Source organism: Camelus dromedarius, chromosome 8 (assembly GCF_036321535.1).
Source record: "Camelus dromedarius isolate mCamDro1 chromosome 8, mCamDro1.pat, whole genome shotgun sequence".
NCBI lineage: Eukaryota > Metazoa > Chordata > Mammalia > Artiodactyla > Camelidae > Camelus > Camelus dromedarius.
In genome coordinates, this window is record NC_087443.1 from 30,622,258 (window position 1) to 30,640,121 (window position 17,864).

At 45.6% G+C, this 17,864-nt stretch overlaps 1 protein-coding gene across 2 annotated transcripts in view; it reads right to left on the reverse strand.

Annotated features, from left to right (window-relative positions):
* Positions 1–166: 166 nt before the first annotated feature.
* VCL (vinculin) overlaps positions 167–17,864 on the reverse strand; it is a 91,416-nt gene continuing 73,718 nt past the window's right edge. Inside the window, exons 14-22 of one of the 2 annotated variants that reach the window (XM_031461073.2) lie at positions 15,217–15,366; positions 13,477–13,585; positions 12,049–12,351; positions 10,675–10,799; positions 9,197–9,382; positions 6,987–7,190; positions 4,781–4,984; positions 4,313–4,417; positions 167–2,229 (exon numbers count right to left, since the gene is read on the reverse strand). In XM_031461073.2, the coding sequence (XP_031316933.2) occupies positions 2,083–2,229; positions 4,313–4,417; positions 4,781–4,984; positions 6,987–7,190; positions 9,197–9,382; positions 10,675–10,799; positions 12,049–12,351; positions 13,477–13,585; positions 15,217–15,366 (1,533 nt within the window). In that variant the 3' untranslated portion in view covers positions 167–2,082. The remainder of the gene's footprint in view (positions 2,230–4,312; positions 4,418–4,780; positions 4,985–6,986; positions 7,191–9,196; positions 9,383–10,674; positions 10,800–12,048; positions 12,352–13,476; positions 13,586–15,216; positions 15,367–17,864) is intronic. The other variant, XM_031461076.2, reaches the window with a different exon arrangement.

Genomic DNA, 17,864 nt, shown 5'->3' on the forward strand with positions numbered 1-17,864 from the left:
ATTAACTTCATTGGCTGTTCCTCAGAACAAAGGAGAAACCTAATCTAAAAGTTCTCGCTAAAATAACATACCCATCATTGAAAGCATTATTTATACAAATGCATTTTATTGTTTTAAACAGAACAAAAGAAGAGACAGAAAATATTTGCATATAACAAATCCTAGCTTATAAATGGAGTTTTTTAGTGGTGATATCTCTAATCAGCATTCAGGGATTTTTTTTTTTTTAATTTGCTTCACTGTGTCTTGAGCACTGATACTAGAGAAAAGCACATCGGCATAAAGTGTAAACCAGTGTCTCAAAACACTGGAAGAACTTGGAGAGCAAACATGATTTTTCTTATTTCCTCTTAGTAATCTTTAGTAAAACAAAAGGTGATCTTTGGCATAGACTCATACTTTCATACTTTAAAGGCATTAATATTGCATTTATATCAAGTAAGCAACTATACAAAGATGCTGAGGGCCTTGAAAATAATCATCAGTTAAAAGGAATAGAGGAAGCCTGAGTGTACAGTACCAACTTAAGACAAGGTTTACACATTCGATGTTAGGATCTAACACACACTGGAGGTGGGAAAGAACATTCAGGCAAGGGTTCGTACTACTTTACTCATCCAGTTCTGGCTTTGGGAAGAAATACAGTTTCATGTGCTGGGGAATGCTTAGACAGCAGTGATACGTACAGAAAAGGAAAAATTACCTTCTCTGTCACTTTGCTAATAGGAAACTTACTGTGGTGATAATTATATACTATACGCATCACTCTCGACCACCTGTACTTGGGAGGGAGGAGAGGATGCAAGGGGCTTGGTGGTGGTTGGCTGAGGGAGGTAGGAGTTACTAAGGACTATTTCTCATTGATTTATCCCCAGCAGCGCCAGAATTCCTGTCTGCAGGTACCACTTCCCTTGGGTAGAAAGTGTCCTTCAGACAGGATTGCCTTTCCATTAAACACCCCTGGGGGGCAAGCACCAATTCTTAGGACTGAATTTCAAAAGGATAAAAAGGATCTTTCAAAATTATAAAACAAACACTTATCTTTAAAATCTTGTTTAGGAAGGGTGTGAGGGAAGAGTACAAAAGCCAGGACAGGAGACATGATTTGGTTAAAAATTAAATGCAGCATTTCAGCTAAGAATGAATGGTAAGGCCTCAGCACAGACCTCTGCAGGCAGTGACAAAGCGTGGAATGCCTGGGAGTGGCCCTGCTGGGAGGATGGGCAGGGCCACACCCAGGCTACTCTGCCTCTCTGGCAGAGAGCACCAGGACACACAGTGTGTTTGTGGGATGGCTAACCTTGGCAGGCCGAGGCAGGATATGGGACGGAAAGTTTCCCTAGCACAGACATTGCTCTCGGGCATGGTAAAGACAGAATCCTGTGATTCTGTGATTTCCCCCTGACAAAGTGAAATTTGGTTTTGCACTGTGGAAACAGAAGGATTAAATGGGGGAGGACAGGAAGTGAATCCAGGAGCTATATGCTGGGGCTCCCTAGTGGCCACCTTCCCCTGCAGCAACAAAGCTCACTTCTGAAAAGGACCCAGGTAGCACCCCCAGAGAAGGCAGGCAGGATCAGCAGCAACATAGAAAGCCCAAAGCAAATTTTGGAGGCACAGTGATTTCCCTCTTAACCGACTTGCCTGGGCCCTGGATCTTGGGAGCCTGGCAGAGAGAGGGGTGGGGGTTGGAGAGGTGCAGGGAAAATGAAGCAGAGAGGTGACTGTCCTCTAAGGAACAAGGAAGGGCAGGGCAGAGCAGGGTGTCTGGCTAGTGTTCACTGCTGGATTCTGAGCTTATGTGAAGTCCATGGGCTAGAAACCCAGTCTGTCTACTGGGATAGAGTGTGCACGAGTATAACCGTGTTTGAGGATACAGGCTTTATACGGAGACACGTTTCAAAGTGTCCATGACAAGAGTATAAATGTTTTCTAACGTGAAAAGGACACATTCCTTTCTGTTATGTCAGGCCAGGATGTGGCTTTCAACCCTCCTAGCAAATCCTGGGCAGCTCCTGAAACTCAGATCATTTTCATTCTGCTTAGCAGGGATTTCTGTGTCAGCCAGATTCAACCAGGTGTCTACTGGTACCAGGGAGTCTTTCTAACCCAGCGCAGTGTAAATCCAGCATCCGTTCGAATCTTGATTGAAGCTGCTTCTGCTTCTCGAACAGTCTCCTTCACAGACTGCATGAGGTTCTGGGCATTGTGAACCAGCATCTCTGTGGCCTGCAAAGAAAGAGGAGCTCTCCGTTACTCACAGTCCCTGATGGAGCCCTGCCTCAAAAACAGGCTTAAGCCAGGAATGGACCGCAGTTTACCCTACTGCACCTGACATTACTCGTACTTCTCACATCACTGGTGCTTTATAGCTGTTTCACCAAAAAGAGCTCAAAACTGGACCATCCCTGATTGTGTACTGTACCATCATGTGGCCTCCAGTGTATACTGCTTTCCTGGTGTCCAAACAAACTCCTGCCAGAGGCTCTTACAGTCCCCTTTACCTAGAATGCTCTTCCCCCCCATGGCTCTGTTCTCACTTCCTCCAGATCTCTGCCCAGTTGTCACCTTTGTGAGGCTTTTCTTGTTCACCTTATTCTAAATCACCAACCACCGTCCCAGTTCCCAGCATTCCTCATCCTTCAATTAAATGAAAAAGTAACCAAGTAAACAAACCAACCACCTTATAAATCCATGATAAGTAGACAAGTAAATCTTCTAAACACACAAAATACAGGACTGGGATCACACGTACTCCACCACAGAAACTTTTTTCTTTTCTGTTTTGTTTGTTTTTAATTCTTAACTACTTCTGAGCTACAGACCCTTTAAGGGTTTAATGAAGGTTGTGGAATTCTTCCCAGAAAAATGCTCATGTACACAAAATTTGTGCACTCAATTTCAGAGGATTCAAGGGCTTTGAGAGCCGTAACTATGGACTAGAATTCCCAAACACTTTATCTTTTTACCTGGTCAACAAAGAGGCCGATGTCCAGAGAGTTCGGAGACTTGCCAACAAAATTCACACAACAGTCAGGATGGGGACTCAAAACTTCTGACTTAACAGTCCTGTGTTTCTTCCATTCTACCACTTACCAGTTTCTACCTTTTTTTTTGTAACTGGAATATTTCATGGAACATTGTAGATACTCCCAAGATACATTTCTGTTGGTTAATGGAATAACTAAATGATAAGGTCTGAAACTCTTGAGTCTTAACCCTTCCTTCCCTGTTTTGCCTACTTCCTTTTCTTGGAGCAGAAGAGGTCAGATGACAGGAAGGCGTAAGTGCCCAAATCCTGCCCAGAAGACATGGAAGTTAAAGGTGAAGACCCAGTTCCCATGGTTTGGGAGAAGAGAGGGTTAAGGTGAGCACTGCTGAATTAAAACTCAGTACTGAAAGCAGCACTGCTGGCACCAAGAAAAGTAACCACCTTGTCTCCTCTGAAGTGCTCCTAACCTCTTCCTCCTGACCTAGAACTATTTGTGACTTCCCCAAGGAGAGGGACTCTGTCTGTTTTTTAAACTCCCCTACATTAGTACGGAATACAGTGTCACATACATAACTCATGTATGATAAGCCTCATCTGAGCAGGTCAACAAAAGATGTACTACCTACCATAAGAAGAAATTAGAAGTCTGGCTCACAGCAGGGCCTACTAGTGGGGAGATAAAGAGAGGAAGAGGTGCTCAAATGAGGGCTTTCTGAAAGACCTCAGCCCCACTTCCAGGAGGAATGGAAGGAGAACACACTCCAAGAAGTGATTGCAAAGACACACAAAAGAAACATCGCTTAAGTAAACACTCCCACCATATTTATTTCAATCTATGTCAAAGAAACCAAAAGAGAAGCACCTCCTTTGAGATGTCATTTCAGCCTCAGCACAGGCCTAACCACCTCCATGTCCCCGAAAAGCCTACACTATTCATCCTCCCTGAGGAACTTATCACACAGGGAGCAAGGAAGCAGAAATTCTCTCTAGCCAAAAAGATACAGTGGGTGGGAGTGACTAGGCACTGAAGGCCTCAAAGGAGCCAAACCTATTCCAGGGAGGAAAAGAGCTGAGTCCAGTCCTAACTGGTGCTGATTCAGACACTTAACCGGCCATAAAATGACAAAAGCTGCACACTTTTCACTCCCCTTCCAGATTTCTGATTCACCTCCAACACAGGTGCCCTTCTGAGAGAGCTGAAGATTCCATTCCACACACTGAATACTCAATTCACAGGTAAAGTTTCCCCAAAGCTGAATTAAATTGCCACAAAGTGGCACAGCAGTTGCTGGCGAGCAAGCAGAAGCAGCGGCCACGTACCTGCTCAGACTCCTCGTCACTGATGTTGGTGCGGCCCAGCATGGTGGCCTTCACCGTGGACAGGATTTTGAGCTGGGTGCTTATGGTTGGGATTCGCTCACATACCTAAAAAGAAAAGTTTATATGCTTCTGTGTTTTTCTTGCCTGCAAGCTTCTCAAGGGCGAGATTTATCCACGTCTGTATTCTCGGTGGCTGGTGTGCAGAAGGCACTTAATAAATCCACAGCCAGATTCCACTTGTTTTCCCCCTAGGATCAGTCTAGTCCTTCTGTCCAGAAAGGAAGCATTAAAATTCTTTCTTTGATTCAGAAATAAACTTTCCTGAATCTGTCTTTCCCAAATACCTATTTCCCTTTCTGCTATTTCTTCCCATTCTGACGTGCCTCCTCCTCCTTGCTCAACGAGTTTTGTCTCTTGCTTTTCTCCCTCCCATACCACCCACCCGACACACACACTTTCCCTGAGTACCTGTAACAGGTTGGTTCTAATCCGCTTATCTGTGCACTGCTTGGCAACCTCCTTGGCCAACCGAGTCACCTCATCTGAGGCCTTGGCGATGTCCTTGGCACATTGAATCAGTGCCCGCTTGGTACCACTGCCTCCTCTGACCAGCCGAGACATCTCAGCCATCAGCAGAGCCATGCGCTTGGCTGCTGCAATGATGTCATTGCCCTAGAGAGAAGCAAGATACGGTGTGAGCTCAGCCCACACCCTGGTCAAGTTAGGGAAGGAAGCAGAAGAACAAAGAAAGGAGGGAGCCTGCTGCTCTAGCAGTCCTCAGAAAGGTGAGAAGAGGATGAACAGACTGTTCTTGAGTGATACGGATAGCACAGGAGAAACAGAAGAGTGAGCCAGGACACTCGCCCCAGCACTGGGAGAGGGAGGGGAAAGGGTAGGGGTGAGGGGAGGAGGAGAGAGAGAGATCACCTGACCCATAAAAGGAAGACTTGGATATTAATCTGACAGGACAACGTGTGTGCCCCAGGCACAGCATTAAACAAGCACTTCAGCATCTCCAGGTTAATCATTTCAATAAAACGGGGATGGGGCCAAGAAGTTGGTTAAACAGGCATTTTCCTTTCTGTGGGGTGAAAGCAGTAGAGCTCGCCTGAGGGGAAAAATACAGATGAGCCTTTCCAGATGCTGAAATCATCCTCTTCATCCTTATCCTTGTTACAAGTAGCAGCCAAGGATTGTCGCTGAACTAAAATATAAACCAAGTAACTATTATTAGCCTTGGTGGAAAAAAAAAATTTCCTGACCTAGACTGCTCCTGCCTTCCCCCTACTGCCTCTTGTTTGTCCGTCACCCTAAGGGAACATGTTATTTTAATTTTTTACATTTAAAAATGCCAAGAATCAATTCTTCAGTCCCTTAGCTAAGTGGCTTCAATTAACGAAGAAACTTTCAGCTAAGAGATGCTGGGAGAGGCACTGGAAAAATACAAATCTTGAGTCAAGCTGTAAATGGAACTCCCACTCCAACTAATAGCAGTTTATCTTAGATTTGGCATTTTGGCTCATTAAAACCCTCATGGGTGATAATAAAGAAATGTACAAGTAATTTACTTTATGCTTTCAAAAGGCTCATCTTTTGTCTGGTAACAACCAAAAATAACAAATGCAATGTTCAAAACTACCTAAAAGGCCAGGCCCTACTCATTTTTCCCCTCATGCTTTTCAATTTATGTATAATGCAGTGAGGCATTCACAAACCATGCCACTGCAGGGTGCTCTGTTAGAGACCTCCACAGTCACCACGAAGTGGCTGATCATTTACGCTGGAAGGCGTGTAACATCTCAGGCAGTACTTGAGGCCAGAGAGAACACAGGTATGGGAAGGAGGCATGAGAAGAGGAGCATGTTAGACAAGGCTGTCTGGGACCCCTCTTCCAGTGCAGACCTGGGATCATTCCAGAATTTCAGGACCTTGGTTAGAAGATGGTGTAGTGCCAGTGTTACTTATTACCCATCACTCTTCAAACCCTTTCTTCTTGCAACATGCCACCTTCAAGAGGAAAAAAGTGATCACCCCCATCCCCCACGCCCCAAGACCAAAGTTCTGTTGGTCCCTGTCCTGCAGCCTTGAGCGCTCTCTGTCCCCAACTCCCACCCCCTCTCCCACTGAAACCCCTGGACAAGCAGTGAGGCCCCCTTCCCTGGGGGTTCCCCTTAAGGCCAGCATCTGCCACACAGCCAAGTGCAGGACAGCAAGCAGTCCTCCCCAGAGACCCTGCCACGTAAAGCTGCTTCTCACCCTGATCAACTGCCTGAGCCATCAGTGAGAAGTCAGCAGGGGGGCAGGCAAAGCCCAAAGATCAGGCCAGATGACCTCTTAATGGTCTACAACGATTCCTGACCTGAGAGTCTGACAGACGCATCCACGGCTTCCCAAGGGGTTTAAGGTTCCAATGTTGGTCAGTAAGGAAAGGAATCCTTTCGAACAGTGATCCTACCTCTCCCTAGCCCCCAAATATAAATGCAATTCAATTAATCTGGCATTAGCAGACCTACCAAACTTGTGAAGCCAGTCCTAACAACAAGGTGCAGACAGACAGATGCCCGCCCGGCTCAGACTCACAGTACCCGCACAGATCATGAGTGATGCAATGTGTCAAGGCTGCACATGGCCGGATGCATATGGAGCAGCCCCAACCGGGGGTGCTAGTCAGTACCTTACTAGACCACTTGGTAGCTTCCCGATGCAATGACTGAGCCGCGGCCAGAATGGGCTGGTTGACCGGCTGATTGGATGGCATTAACAGCAGCTCAGGTTCGTAATCGTCTTCCATGTCAGGGGGGACAGGGAACCCAACAGCATCAGCCGCATCTGCCTCAGCTACAACACTTATACCCACCTTAGCGGCTGGGTTACCCGGCTTTGTCGATGGTAGGAAGGATGAGAAACAGGGACAGTGTTAGCATGAGCACAGTAGGACTTGGGAAACTGAGCTTCAGCTGGTTTAGTAACCAAAGCTCGCCTAGGATGGGAGAGAATGGATACTCTCCAGGAGTATCCATTCTCAGATGAACTGCGCCCCACAGAGAAGGGAATTCTCAGCCTCCAGCACCAGCCCATTCACAGCGAGTAAGGGAAGGAGACTTACTCCAGTAGCAGAGGGTTTCCAGAGAAATATTTATACAAAGAAAGCAAGTGGCATTCCTTTTTTATACACTTACTACCAAAGTTAAATTTGCCAAGAGTAATTCTCATGTCAGAACATTTTTGAGAAGCCAAACAACCAAACTGTAGTAGCCAAACGAATCCAGAGGGAAAGAGTAAATGCAGCCACACAAGTTTGAACAGGACAAAGTGAACACCCTGCTGGCTCACATGGACACTGCTCTACATCTTCCTGGACACAGGAAGTGTCTTGAGTCAGCTCTGCAGCTGCCAGACGCAGGTTATTTTCTCCAAGAGTTAAAAGTCTCAGAATTAAAAATGACACATCGTAGGTAGCAGATATCAAACCAAGAGAGACAAGAAAAATACAATGGTGAGTGAAGAGAACTTATCAAGTACCCTACAATCACCCAGCTACAAGGAGCCTCGAGAAGACACCTCATCCAGCTCCATCTTAGGGAAAAGCCACATTTCAGGCCAGCTCTCTGTAAAGTCTTCAGAGACACCACAGTCACACTGCATTTATTGCGAGTATCAACTCAGAAAGCTGTTCTTTGGGTACAACTTAAATCTCTCCTGTTGCAAAACAGGGTTCTCATTCACCCCAAACTCAAGTTGTTTATCTTTACAATTCAAGTGTATTTTGTGTTCCACTGCATAATGTATCTGGGCTTATTGTAATGGAATTTACATTTTCTTAAAAACCATTGAATAAAACTCTCATTGTCACCCCCACCCCACTTTCCACATGCACTGGGACTCCACTAATGGTCCCAGGGGTGTGCATGTCCCAGATGGAGAGACGTAAGTATAAGTAATTCTCCAAGTCAGGCCCAGAACCATCAAGGTCACCATTCCTTCTTGGAACCTGGGCTCACAGCTAACAGTTCAGAAAAATACAGAGGTAAAAAACCAAGGTGAAATTCCCAGCCTGAAAAAACCCAAGATCAGCTGCATGTGCAGGAGTCCCTCGGGGAACGACATTCACTACAAGAGCCTGAGACAGCTGAGGGTGTGAAAAGAACAAAGGCAAATGGGTGTTGGGAATAAAGATGTAGGGATGGACCCCTGGATGGAGTGGAGCTACATCCCACTGCGGGGTTAATGAGAACATTTAGCTCTTATCTAGAAAAGCTACCACTCATTTTTCATCATTTAGAGCAAAATAGACAAAAGTTATCCACCGGGCATGACCGCTGCAGCATCTACATTTTCACCGACCATGTCAATATTTACACTTCCGGTTTGTTCAGTTGGAGTTGGCCTAGAGCTGTCTTGAGTTGAGGGGTAAGATGATTCTGAGAAAAGGAAAAAGCACGTGGCTTCTAAGACACCAATCTACCTGCTTCTGTGAAGAAATAGAAGGAAAATGCAACCATTTCATGTAGCTACAGCAGAGCCTGAAGAAGACAGTGCCATGTCTGGAGTGTGGATAATTAGCAAGAGAGCAACTAAAGACATTAAGCAACCCAGGAAAGAAAAGCAATTTCTAAAAGACCCCAAATGTCCAGTGTCAGGGCAGCGGACACTCTAGAGGACAGAGGAAAGGAACCTTCATCTCAAACCACAGGGATCCTAGCTCTCAGCTGCCAGGAGAAACCATCAAGCACCAGAAACATCTCACTAAGCCACAGGAAGACGAGGGTTTTGCTATTGGCAACAGAAACCAAAGCAGAGAGAGGGTGACTTTCTAAAGAGACTTTTCCTAGGCTGTGTGCATGGTCTTCGTCCTCTCTCAACAAGAAGAGCTCCATTACTTACCTTGCTGGACCATTTGCGAGCTTCATCGTGCAGCTGCCTGGCAGCCATCATCATTGGCTGGTTAATCACCTCTCCGGCTTTCTGCTCAGGGAACTCTTCATCCTTCTCCTCTGGTGGTGGGGGCCGGGGCGGAGGGACCTCACCCTCAGGCAGAGGTGGTTTGGGAGGAGCAAGCTCATCTGTCAGCTAAGAAAGAATCGCCAGGTCATAAGTAAAGCCCTAAGAACTGCTCCCCACTAGAATTCTTTCCGTTCCTTTAAAAAGCATCCCCAGAAAAGCCACCCACATTCACTCCATTTAAGACCACCCACACTGAGCACAAGGACCACCTGCTTCAATCTCAACAGAAGCATATTTTCTTCCCTTTTTCTCCACAAAAAGTTAGCAGCTACTGTTTTGGACACATCCCAGGGAGGCAAGTACAGCACTACCAGACCAAGGATTCTCAAAGAAGATCTAAGTTCAAGCCCTGACTCTGCTGAGGGGCAGCTGCACAGGCTTGTAACTTCTGCCCTCAAGCCCCTCATCTGTCAACGAGGAGTAGCCAGACCAAATGCCCTCCAAGATCTTGATTCCAAATGTCACGACTCTATTGATCAATAAAAATCCATTCCCTTGAATAGCCCTCTTCCTGGCCCTAACCCACCAAAACAGCCCAGCCGGAAAGAATCAAATCAAAGAGAAGCGTTGAAGGCTAGGGAAGCACCATTCATTAACTATGGGCACAATGACCCAATTCTGTCCTCAACCAGCTTAGAGACTTAAATATGGGAAAGTTGAACTTGGGGCATTAAATATGGGAAAGTTAATCAGTCAAATTATTGCCTCAATAAGCTATTCCCAAGGTCAAACTACTCCCAGTACTGCTGGAGTCAGTGTCCACAGATAATCAGTATTTCGGGTTCTAGGGCCTGTATCTGCCAGCTGGTGCCCGGCTTTCCTCCTAGACCATTTACCTATGGAAGAAACAATTTATAGTATTTTGTGGGGCATCAAAAGATTTTAAATTATAATTAGCTGGGGAAAAATAAACTTTTTTAAAAAGAGGACTGTATTGTGTTACTAAAAAAAAAAAGTCAGATGAAGGAAGGAACATACACAAGAGTCTAAACACCTCAGTTTTGCTGTCGTCAACTGGGGACACAAATGCTCATCACAGGCTGTGCAGGTTTCCTTCCCTCTCCTCCCCAACTCATCACTCATCACATCCACATGCACCAAAGCCAGCTCCTCTGCTCCAGGCGCCCCCGTTACAGCAGGCCAACAGCACAGACCCCCACTTACCCAGTACACCCCATGCATAAGCACTGGGCTAGGACTCCACTGGATTCAGGAATGAAAGTCAAGTTGTGCCTCTGATGAAGGTTCAAGTAAAAGTTAAAGCCACCTAGTGACTGAGGCTCCAAACAGTCTATTTCTCTCTTGCCACAGTCCCAAAACCCTGCTGCTCAATTCTCCCCATGTCTGAATTTACTTACTCGGAGGTGTTCAAGATCTGGCGGAGGAGGCGGGAAGTCAGGCTCCTGAGGTTGGAAGGCTTCTCTGACCTTGGCCACAGCTCCCAGGATCCGGTATCCTGAGTCCAGGAAGCTCTTTTGCAGGCCTAAACACAGACGCACTCACTTTCAGTGGGGCAGGTCAGCGCCCTGGAGCACTGTCTGTCCAGCAGAAGAACTGGTTTCCAGTAACAAAAGCTGGATGTGAAGCTGCCAGCAAGCAGCACAGGCAGTGACTGAAGCGGAAGGGAGGTAAACGCGAGGCAGACACCCTGAGGCCTGCGAAGAGTCAGAAGCACCACAAAGCAATTCCCTGCCCAGGGTGCCTTCTTGCCTGTACAACTAACAGGTCCTTGGGACGTTCCTGGGCAGGAACACTCTGGGCTCAGGTGGTGTCCATCACCTCTTTTATGATAAAGCAGTCAAGAGATAAGCCGGCCCCACTCAGAACAGCGGAGATGTCAGTTTCAGATGGGGCGCACCTTCCCTGGAGTACTTCTCACCTTTCTCCCTACTCCTCTGCTCCACTGGGCATTCAGCATATTAACCCCTATGCTGAGCTGCTGCTACTGTCTATCCGGTCACCTAGAATTCAGCCATCTACTCAAACTATTAGAAACGCCGATTAGGAAACTCAACATGTACTTAGTGATGGCAAGCTGAGAAAACTAGAAAGATTCTGCCTGGGCTGAGGAAGAAGAGGGCAGCCCTTCCTTCCCACTCTCTCACACTGAGTGGATTCTACTCACAGACGAGGCTAGAAACCTTGGATGCTCACAGCAAGAAGGAATTCCGATGTTTCTAACCAGAAAGGAGTGGCAACATCTTTAGTAGTAACATGAAAACATGATCCAAATTCAGCCAAAGAAAACCCAGATTCTCTGGTGCATGACCAAGATAATCATCTAGGGGATTCACAGGTCAACTTAAGCCTCCCAGATTTGACAGACATAGAGGATGTTGTCCACAGAAAAAGCATTTTAAGAAAAGCAGAAGTTAGGCCAGTTACATAAGCTAAATGGCTGGTATAAACTGGTTATCAAGCATCTTTTGAAAAATTTCCAAAATACTGACTAAACAGGACCAGGAGCTATTTAGTCAGACAACATTAAAAAAGCACAGAGAAGTTGGTCCAGAGAAACGAATCTACAATAATCCTGTCAATATTGCAGAAAGTATTCTGTCCAATATATTTTGGACAGAAAAGGAGTAACCTAGCATTCTCGAATTAAGTATCTGTAGTTTTTGCTCCCAGACTTTGTACTCGGTGGCTGTGGGGTGCATCTCCTCTCCCCATGCTGTCAGCTTCCTGAACTAACCTCTCAACCGAGGTGAACCACACCATGCGTTGCTTACCAGGGTCAGAAATGTTTCCTGCCACAGCCTTTGCATCCATCACCATTGGGGAGATGGTTTTGCTCAATTCATCAGAAGCAGCTTTCACAGCCTCACGGAACTTGGGGTCCTCAGAGTTCTCCACCTCCCTCTTAGCCACCAGCAGGATCCGGTTGGCCCGACGAGCAATGCTGGTTGCCCCAGCGACCAGCATCTGAGGCTGAATGTTGGCCATGGCTACTTTACACTTGTCCAGGTCTTTTTTAATTGCTTCTTCGGAAGCATCCAACAGAGATTTGGTATCAATGGCTTCGTCCACCAGCCCTGTCCAGAGAAGAGAGATGGAATTTAGTTTCTATTTTAGAAGAACAGAGACTCTAAAACCCCATTGTCCACTCAAGTTTTTCATGTGAATGTACAACACCCATAATTCTTCCCTTCACTCAAAGCCCTTCTTTTATAATCAAAAGCTTCCAGATGATTACCATGATAAAAAAATTTGAGGATGTGGTCCAGGAAGCCAAACAGACTCACAGCATTTATACCAACCGTGGTCACTGGCCTTCATGTATCTACTACAGACAACCAGAAATGCAGCGACATCAGGAGGAAACAAGGATTACATCTGAAACCTTCACCGCATCAGCACCACATTATCTGTTAGTAATATTTTCTCCCTTCCCGTCTCACTTCCCAGCCATCTGTTGCTTGTTGGCAGCTTGCAGTGCCCAAGATGAGGCAATCGGAGGATTCCAATAACCCTATCTGCCTGTTCCTTGTTTCTGTTACCTCTCTTCAGACACCTCAGGAGCTCCACTTTCATGTCTGGCTGCTAGGGACCCCTGTCCCCACTGGTTATGCAGGGAAGCCGAAAAGCCTCCATCCCTCATCTCTTCCTCTCCCATCCCTCCCTCCACGGAGAGCGAAGAAGATTCAGAGGTGCCACTTCAACTGCACAGACACAAGTTTGTCGGGAGTTGGTTTCTCCTTTTTTTAAAACTACGTAGCTGATAAGTTGGAGGAAACTCTGAGACAAGTTGTATTAAATGGTAGCTATTGTGGTTCCTTGAAACATGAACCCACTGAAAATGACAGGGCCACCTACTGTATCCACAAACACCGCCTCTCCGCCTCTGAAACCAAACTCCAGCTCAGACAGAGAAAAGACACTATTCAAAGAGAAGATAGGAGCTGGAACAATAAACAACACATGGGGGAGGGGGGGCGGCATTAAAATAAAAGCGACTCAAAGAGTCTCTCTTCAGACAAAGTTGCAAGGCTTGAATGAGAAGCCGCTGCCGAGCGGCCCTAATCAGGGCCAAGTGCACTGTTGAGCACATGACCGTCCCTTTATCCAACTGCAGCTGAGTAACATAACCGGTCCTGCTTGAGTTTCTGAGAACCTGACCCTCATGGGTTAGACAGTAAGAACTCTGCACACAACTCTACCTGTCATTTTTTCAACATTATCGATCCACTGGTTCTTCATAGTTTCGAAATGTTCATAAGCAGCTTGATTTCCAGGATTCCTAAGTAAGATGCGAGCGGCTGAGACGACCTGGCAATGACAAAACAAACGACCTTTAAACCAGAGCACCTTCCCGCTCAGATATAAGCCTTCGGCAGAGCTTCCCCCCTCTACCTACAGGTGGCGCTGTGAGGCCAAAAATCTACAAGTCTCTTTTCAGACTGAACTCCAGTTTGGTCTCCTGAATAGCTCCCCAACATGGGCCTTGCAAAAGGTTTTACAGTCACAGCTTGATTTTAAGAAGGTAATAAAGTGACAAAGTAAATAAGTGTTTGCTTAATACTTCTGAACATACACAAAACAGGCGTAAGCCCTTGATGTTAATTATTCCATCTTAAAAAGCACCAATTAAGCAAAACACTAAAAATTACTTAAAACAGATTTATAAATATTTATTAAAAATAACTGTCCACAGTTCAGAGTGCTTTCAATCCATTATCTTACTGAATCCTCACAACAACCCTGCAAGAGAGACAGGACAGTAATTTCTCCACTTCACAGCTGCAAAAACCAAGATGCAGAAAATGTGACTTGCTCAAGAGCTCCCAGCTAGTCAGTTACAGCACTTGAGGGAGGAACTAACATTTATTGAGTATATGATAAGTTACAGGCTGTACAAGCATGTTCTTAATCCTCAGAACAATCCACTAGAAAGGAATTATCTCCATTTTACACATGAGGAAAATCAAAGTCACACATGAGGAAAATCAATGTCACAGAGGATTCAGGTCCAGAAGTCTCCAAAGTCCTTGCTCTTTCCATAGTTGGTGTCTTAAGCCTCTTAATCTCAGTTTAATCCTATGTTTTATGTTCCATGTTTTATGGAAGTTTTAAAAGAAATATAGACATGTTCAAGTTTTATGGAAGTTTTTTTTCTGAAAAGCTACACAAATATAATTTTTCAAGAGAACCTAACTTGTTAACATGCCACATGGGCAAAAGTTGAACAATTAAGAGACATGCTTATTCCCCTAGTCTCCGCCCACAAGCTCCCAGGAAAACCAGGATCACAGATTTGCGAAGCCCAGACAGTCCTTAATGTATCACAGGCACTCAATAAAATCTGCTGAGTAAATGAAAGAAAAAGTAATGAATTTCCTATAATTTGATTGGAAGAAAAAATGCACAAACATCACACTAAACAATGTTGAACTGATATTTTAATAACATCTACCATGAACTAGAATGTTAATTCCTGTCCAATTTGTTTTCTTTTGTTCCCACCCTTCCAGTATACTCTTCACAGCCTACTAGCCACATCTTGGTTATATAATTAAGTAGAAGAAAGAAAACAAATTATGGACACAACTAAAAATTTTAAAATACCCTCAAAGAGACGTGGGGAAAGGTATAAGCTCTAAAACAAAACAAACTAACCTCACAAGATTATCCAAGTATTTCCCTAACTATGCATGGTTTGGGGGGGGGGGCACTGCTTTACTAGTTTTTTCTACTTTCAAAATCAATCTATGATCACTGTAAAAAATTCAAACAATACAAAAATTATTTAGACACTATAGATATGTGATTTTTTTCATGATATTTTATAGTAAGTGTTCAAAAATGTATAGAAACTGTTCTGTAATTAACCTTCATTTCTGAATGTGGTGAACACTGACATGGGGTGAGTAAGGACACGATGACGAAGGAGCAGAACCCACCTGAGGTGTGAGTTCTCGGGCCGTCTTCACGGAGGCCTGAATCCCTTCCACCGTTGATTTATTGGCAGTTCCAACAGCAGCCGCCTTCTCGGCTGTGGCACCAAGCCTTCCTGAATGGTTTTCAAAGTTAGCTGCCCTCTCATCAAATACCTGGAGGAAAAAACAAAGATATTAAGAAAATTTATTTCAATAAAATGGGTCAAGTGGCCTAAGAAACAGTCTCTCTTTGAGCAGGAAAAAAGCAACTACTTGAGCAAAGACTTCAGGAGACGACATCAAACCCTAGTCTTGGCCTGGCCGCATCTCAGGATGTTTGGCCACAAGCATCACGTGCGTGTACATGTGCACGCACACCCCCTGAAATTTCATTAACCAATTCTTACTGAGTGCAAACAGGACATACAGCACCATGCAGTCTGCAGTAAGGAGTTCACAGAATGCAAAGACGTAAACAATCCCCATTCCCAAAACACCTATCCTCTAGTTTGAAGAAGACAAAAAAATCCACTCCAGGCTCTAGTGCAGGTGGCTGGGTGGGCTAAAGCCCAAGAACATCCTCGGAGTCCTAACCAGAGGTCCAGCCTCCTCAGGGCAGCTCCGCTCACATATCCCATTACCATTAATGTTGTAAAAACCCTGCCTCTGACCTCCACGGGAAAGGCGATAGCTGGTGCTCACGCCCAGGCCTGACACGGGGTAAGGCTGACTGACTTCTGTCAGCCCACGTGCAAAACCACCTACTGAATCACTCACTTAGCACTCACATTTTTTAAAAGTTAACTTTTTCTTCAACATGGATATTATGCAAGGTCGAATACCATAAAGGGGACCATTTAACTTAGATAAGATGACAAAAGTTCTTCTGTCATTTGTTCAAATAATAGTAGAACTGATGCTTGAAGCAAAGTTACATCCACCAGCCCCAGGGAGCTTTTTCCTACACCCAGAGCAAGGCAGGAAGGGCCTGGAAGGTTCCACCCTCCTCTTTGCCTCCTCCCGAGGGCCCACCTGCCCACATGTGGAGACAAGCTCTGGCTCCCGGCTGACAATCGCTAAAGGTCTCTTGGTTTAACAGCAGGCTCCAGCCTCATTGCCAGGGTTCTGTGTTTACCCACTCAAGTCTCTTCCCTATCCTGGCCTCTTGTGTGGATTCAGCCACCTGGGTTCTTGCCATTTAATGCTCAGAATCTCTGCCTAAATCTCTGATCTGCTGGTTCTCTTCTCCTGCCCTCAGCCCTTGTTTCTTTTCTTGGCTGGTCTCCCACACTCTGGATCTACCAGACTGTTGCCGAATTTGGTTGACCATCTCAATCCTAGCCCGTGTCTGCTGCACTCTCTGATTTAACCAACTGCTTAGCTTGCTTTTCTTGTCACTCAATCAGAATTTACTGAGCATCTACTATGTGCCTTTCTGCATCTCAAGGAGCTCACATCCTACTGGGGTTAAAAAGGCCCACAGACAGATACTTACAGTAGAGGGTGCTGTGTATAGTAATTAAGCTAAGCACTGATAGCATGGGAGGAAAAGGAAAGGCACTCAGCCTATCCAGGAAGTAAAGGATACTAGGATAAAGGATACATAGAGATTAGCCAAAAGATGAAGGGGAAGATAATTAGGCAGAGAGACAGAAAGAACAAAGACACAGAGGGGAGAAAGGGCAGAGCACGCAGGAACCCACAAGCAGTGAGGTATTGCTGGGGCATGAACTGGAGGCGGGGGCTTGTAGGAGCAGGCACAGGGAGAGTATGAGAAGCCAGATCACAGAGCTCAGGCTTCCTCTTACATGAAAGGCGAGGGCCACTGAAGAGTTTAAGCAGGAAAATATAAGGGTCAGATCTGTATTTGTATTTTATTGGTGGCCTAATGACAGACTCAAAGAAGACCAGTCACAGCCGTGCAGTCAATCAGGCAGCAGGGGACAAGTTCAGCACTAGAGCTGTGGCAACATGAATGGAAACTGGAAAGGACTCAAGAAATATTTGTGAGGCCAGATTAGCTTGCCTTAATTTACTGATGTAGGAAGATGAAGGGAAGGGAAAACAAAAGTCAGTAGCGACTCACAAATTTCCAATAGAAAGAAAACAGGAGGACAACACCCGCTGAGGTACCCAGGCAGCATCTGGGCGGAGATGACCAGTAGACAGTTTGGCCTGCCTCTGTCCGCCCAGTTCTACATTGTCTCGGTGCCTGCCCCAACCCCTTCTCCTTCACTGCCAACACCACAGAGGCTGGGAAACCAAATGCTTGCTTTCCTAGGTTCCTCTGCAGTGATGTGGCCATGTGACACAGCTCTGGCCAATGAGACACGGGTAATTCTCTCAGGGAGGATTTCTGGGAAAGCCTTTACTTTCACTAATTCAGCACCAGTGAAGTTCCAGGCATTGGTCTAAAAACTGGGGAACAAGTAATGACAAAACAAAATCCCTGCCTGCGTGGAGTTTTCATGCTAACGTGAGGGAAACAAAGCAAATACGTCATCTGTTGATAAACGCTAGGGAGAAAAGTAGGATATGGAGATGAGGAAATTCCTTGGGGTTGGGGTGGGGTTGCTATCTTAGGTGGTGACCCCACAGTGACATTTCAGTAGAGCTAGAGAAAGTACCGTGGGAGGACCAGAGAGAACAAGAGCAAGGGGCCAGCAGTTAGA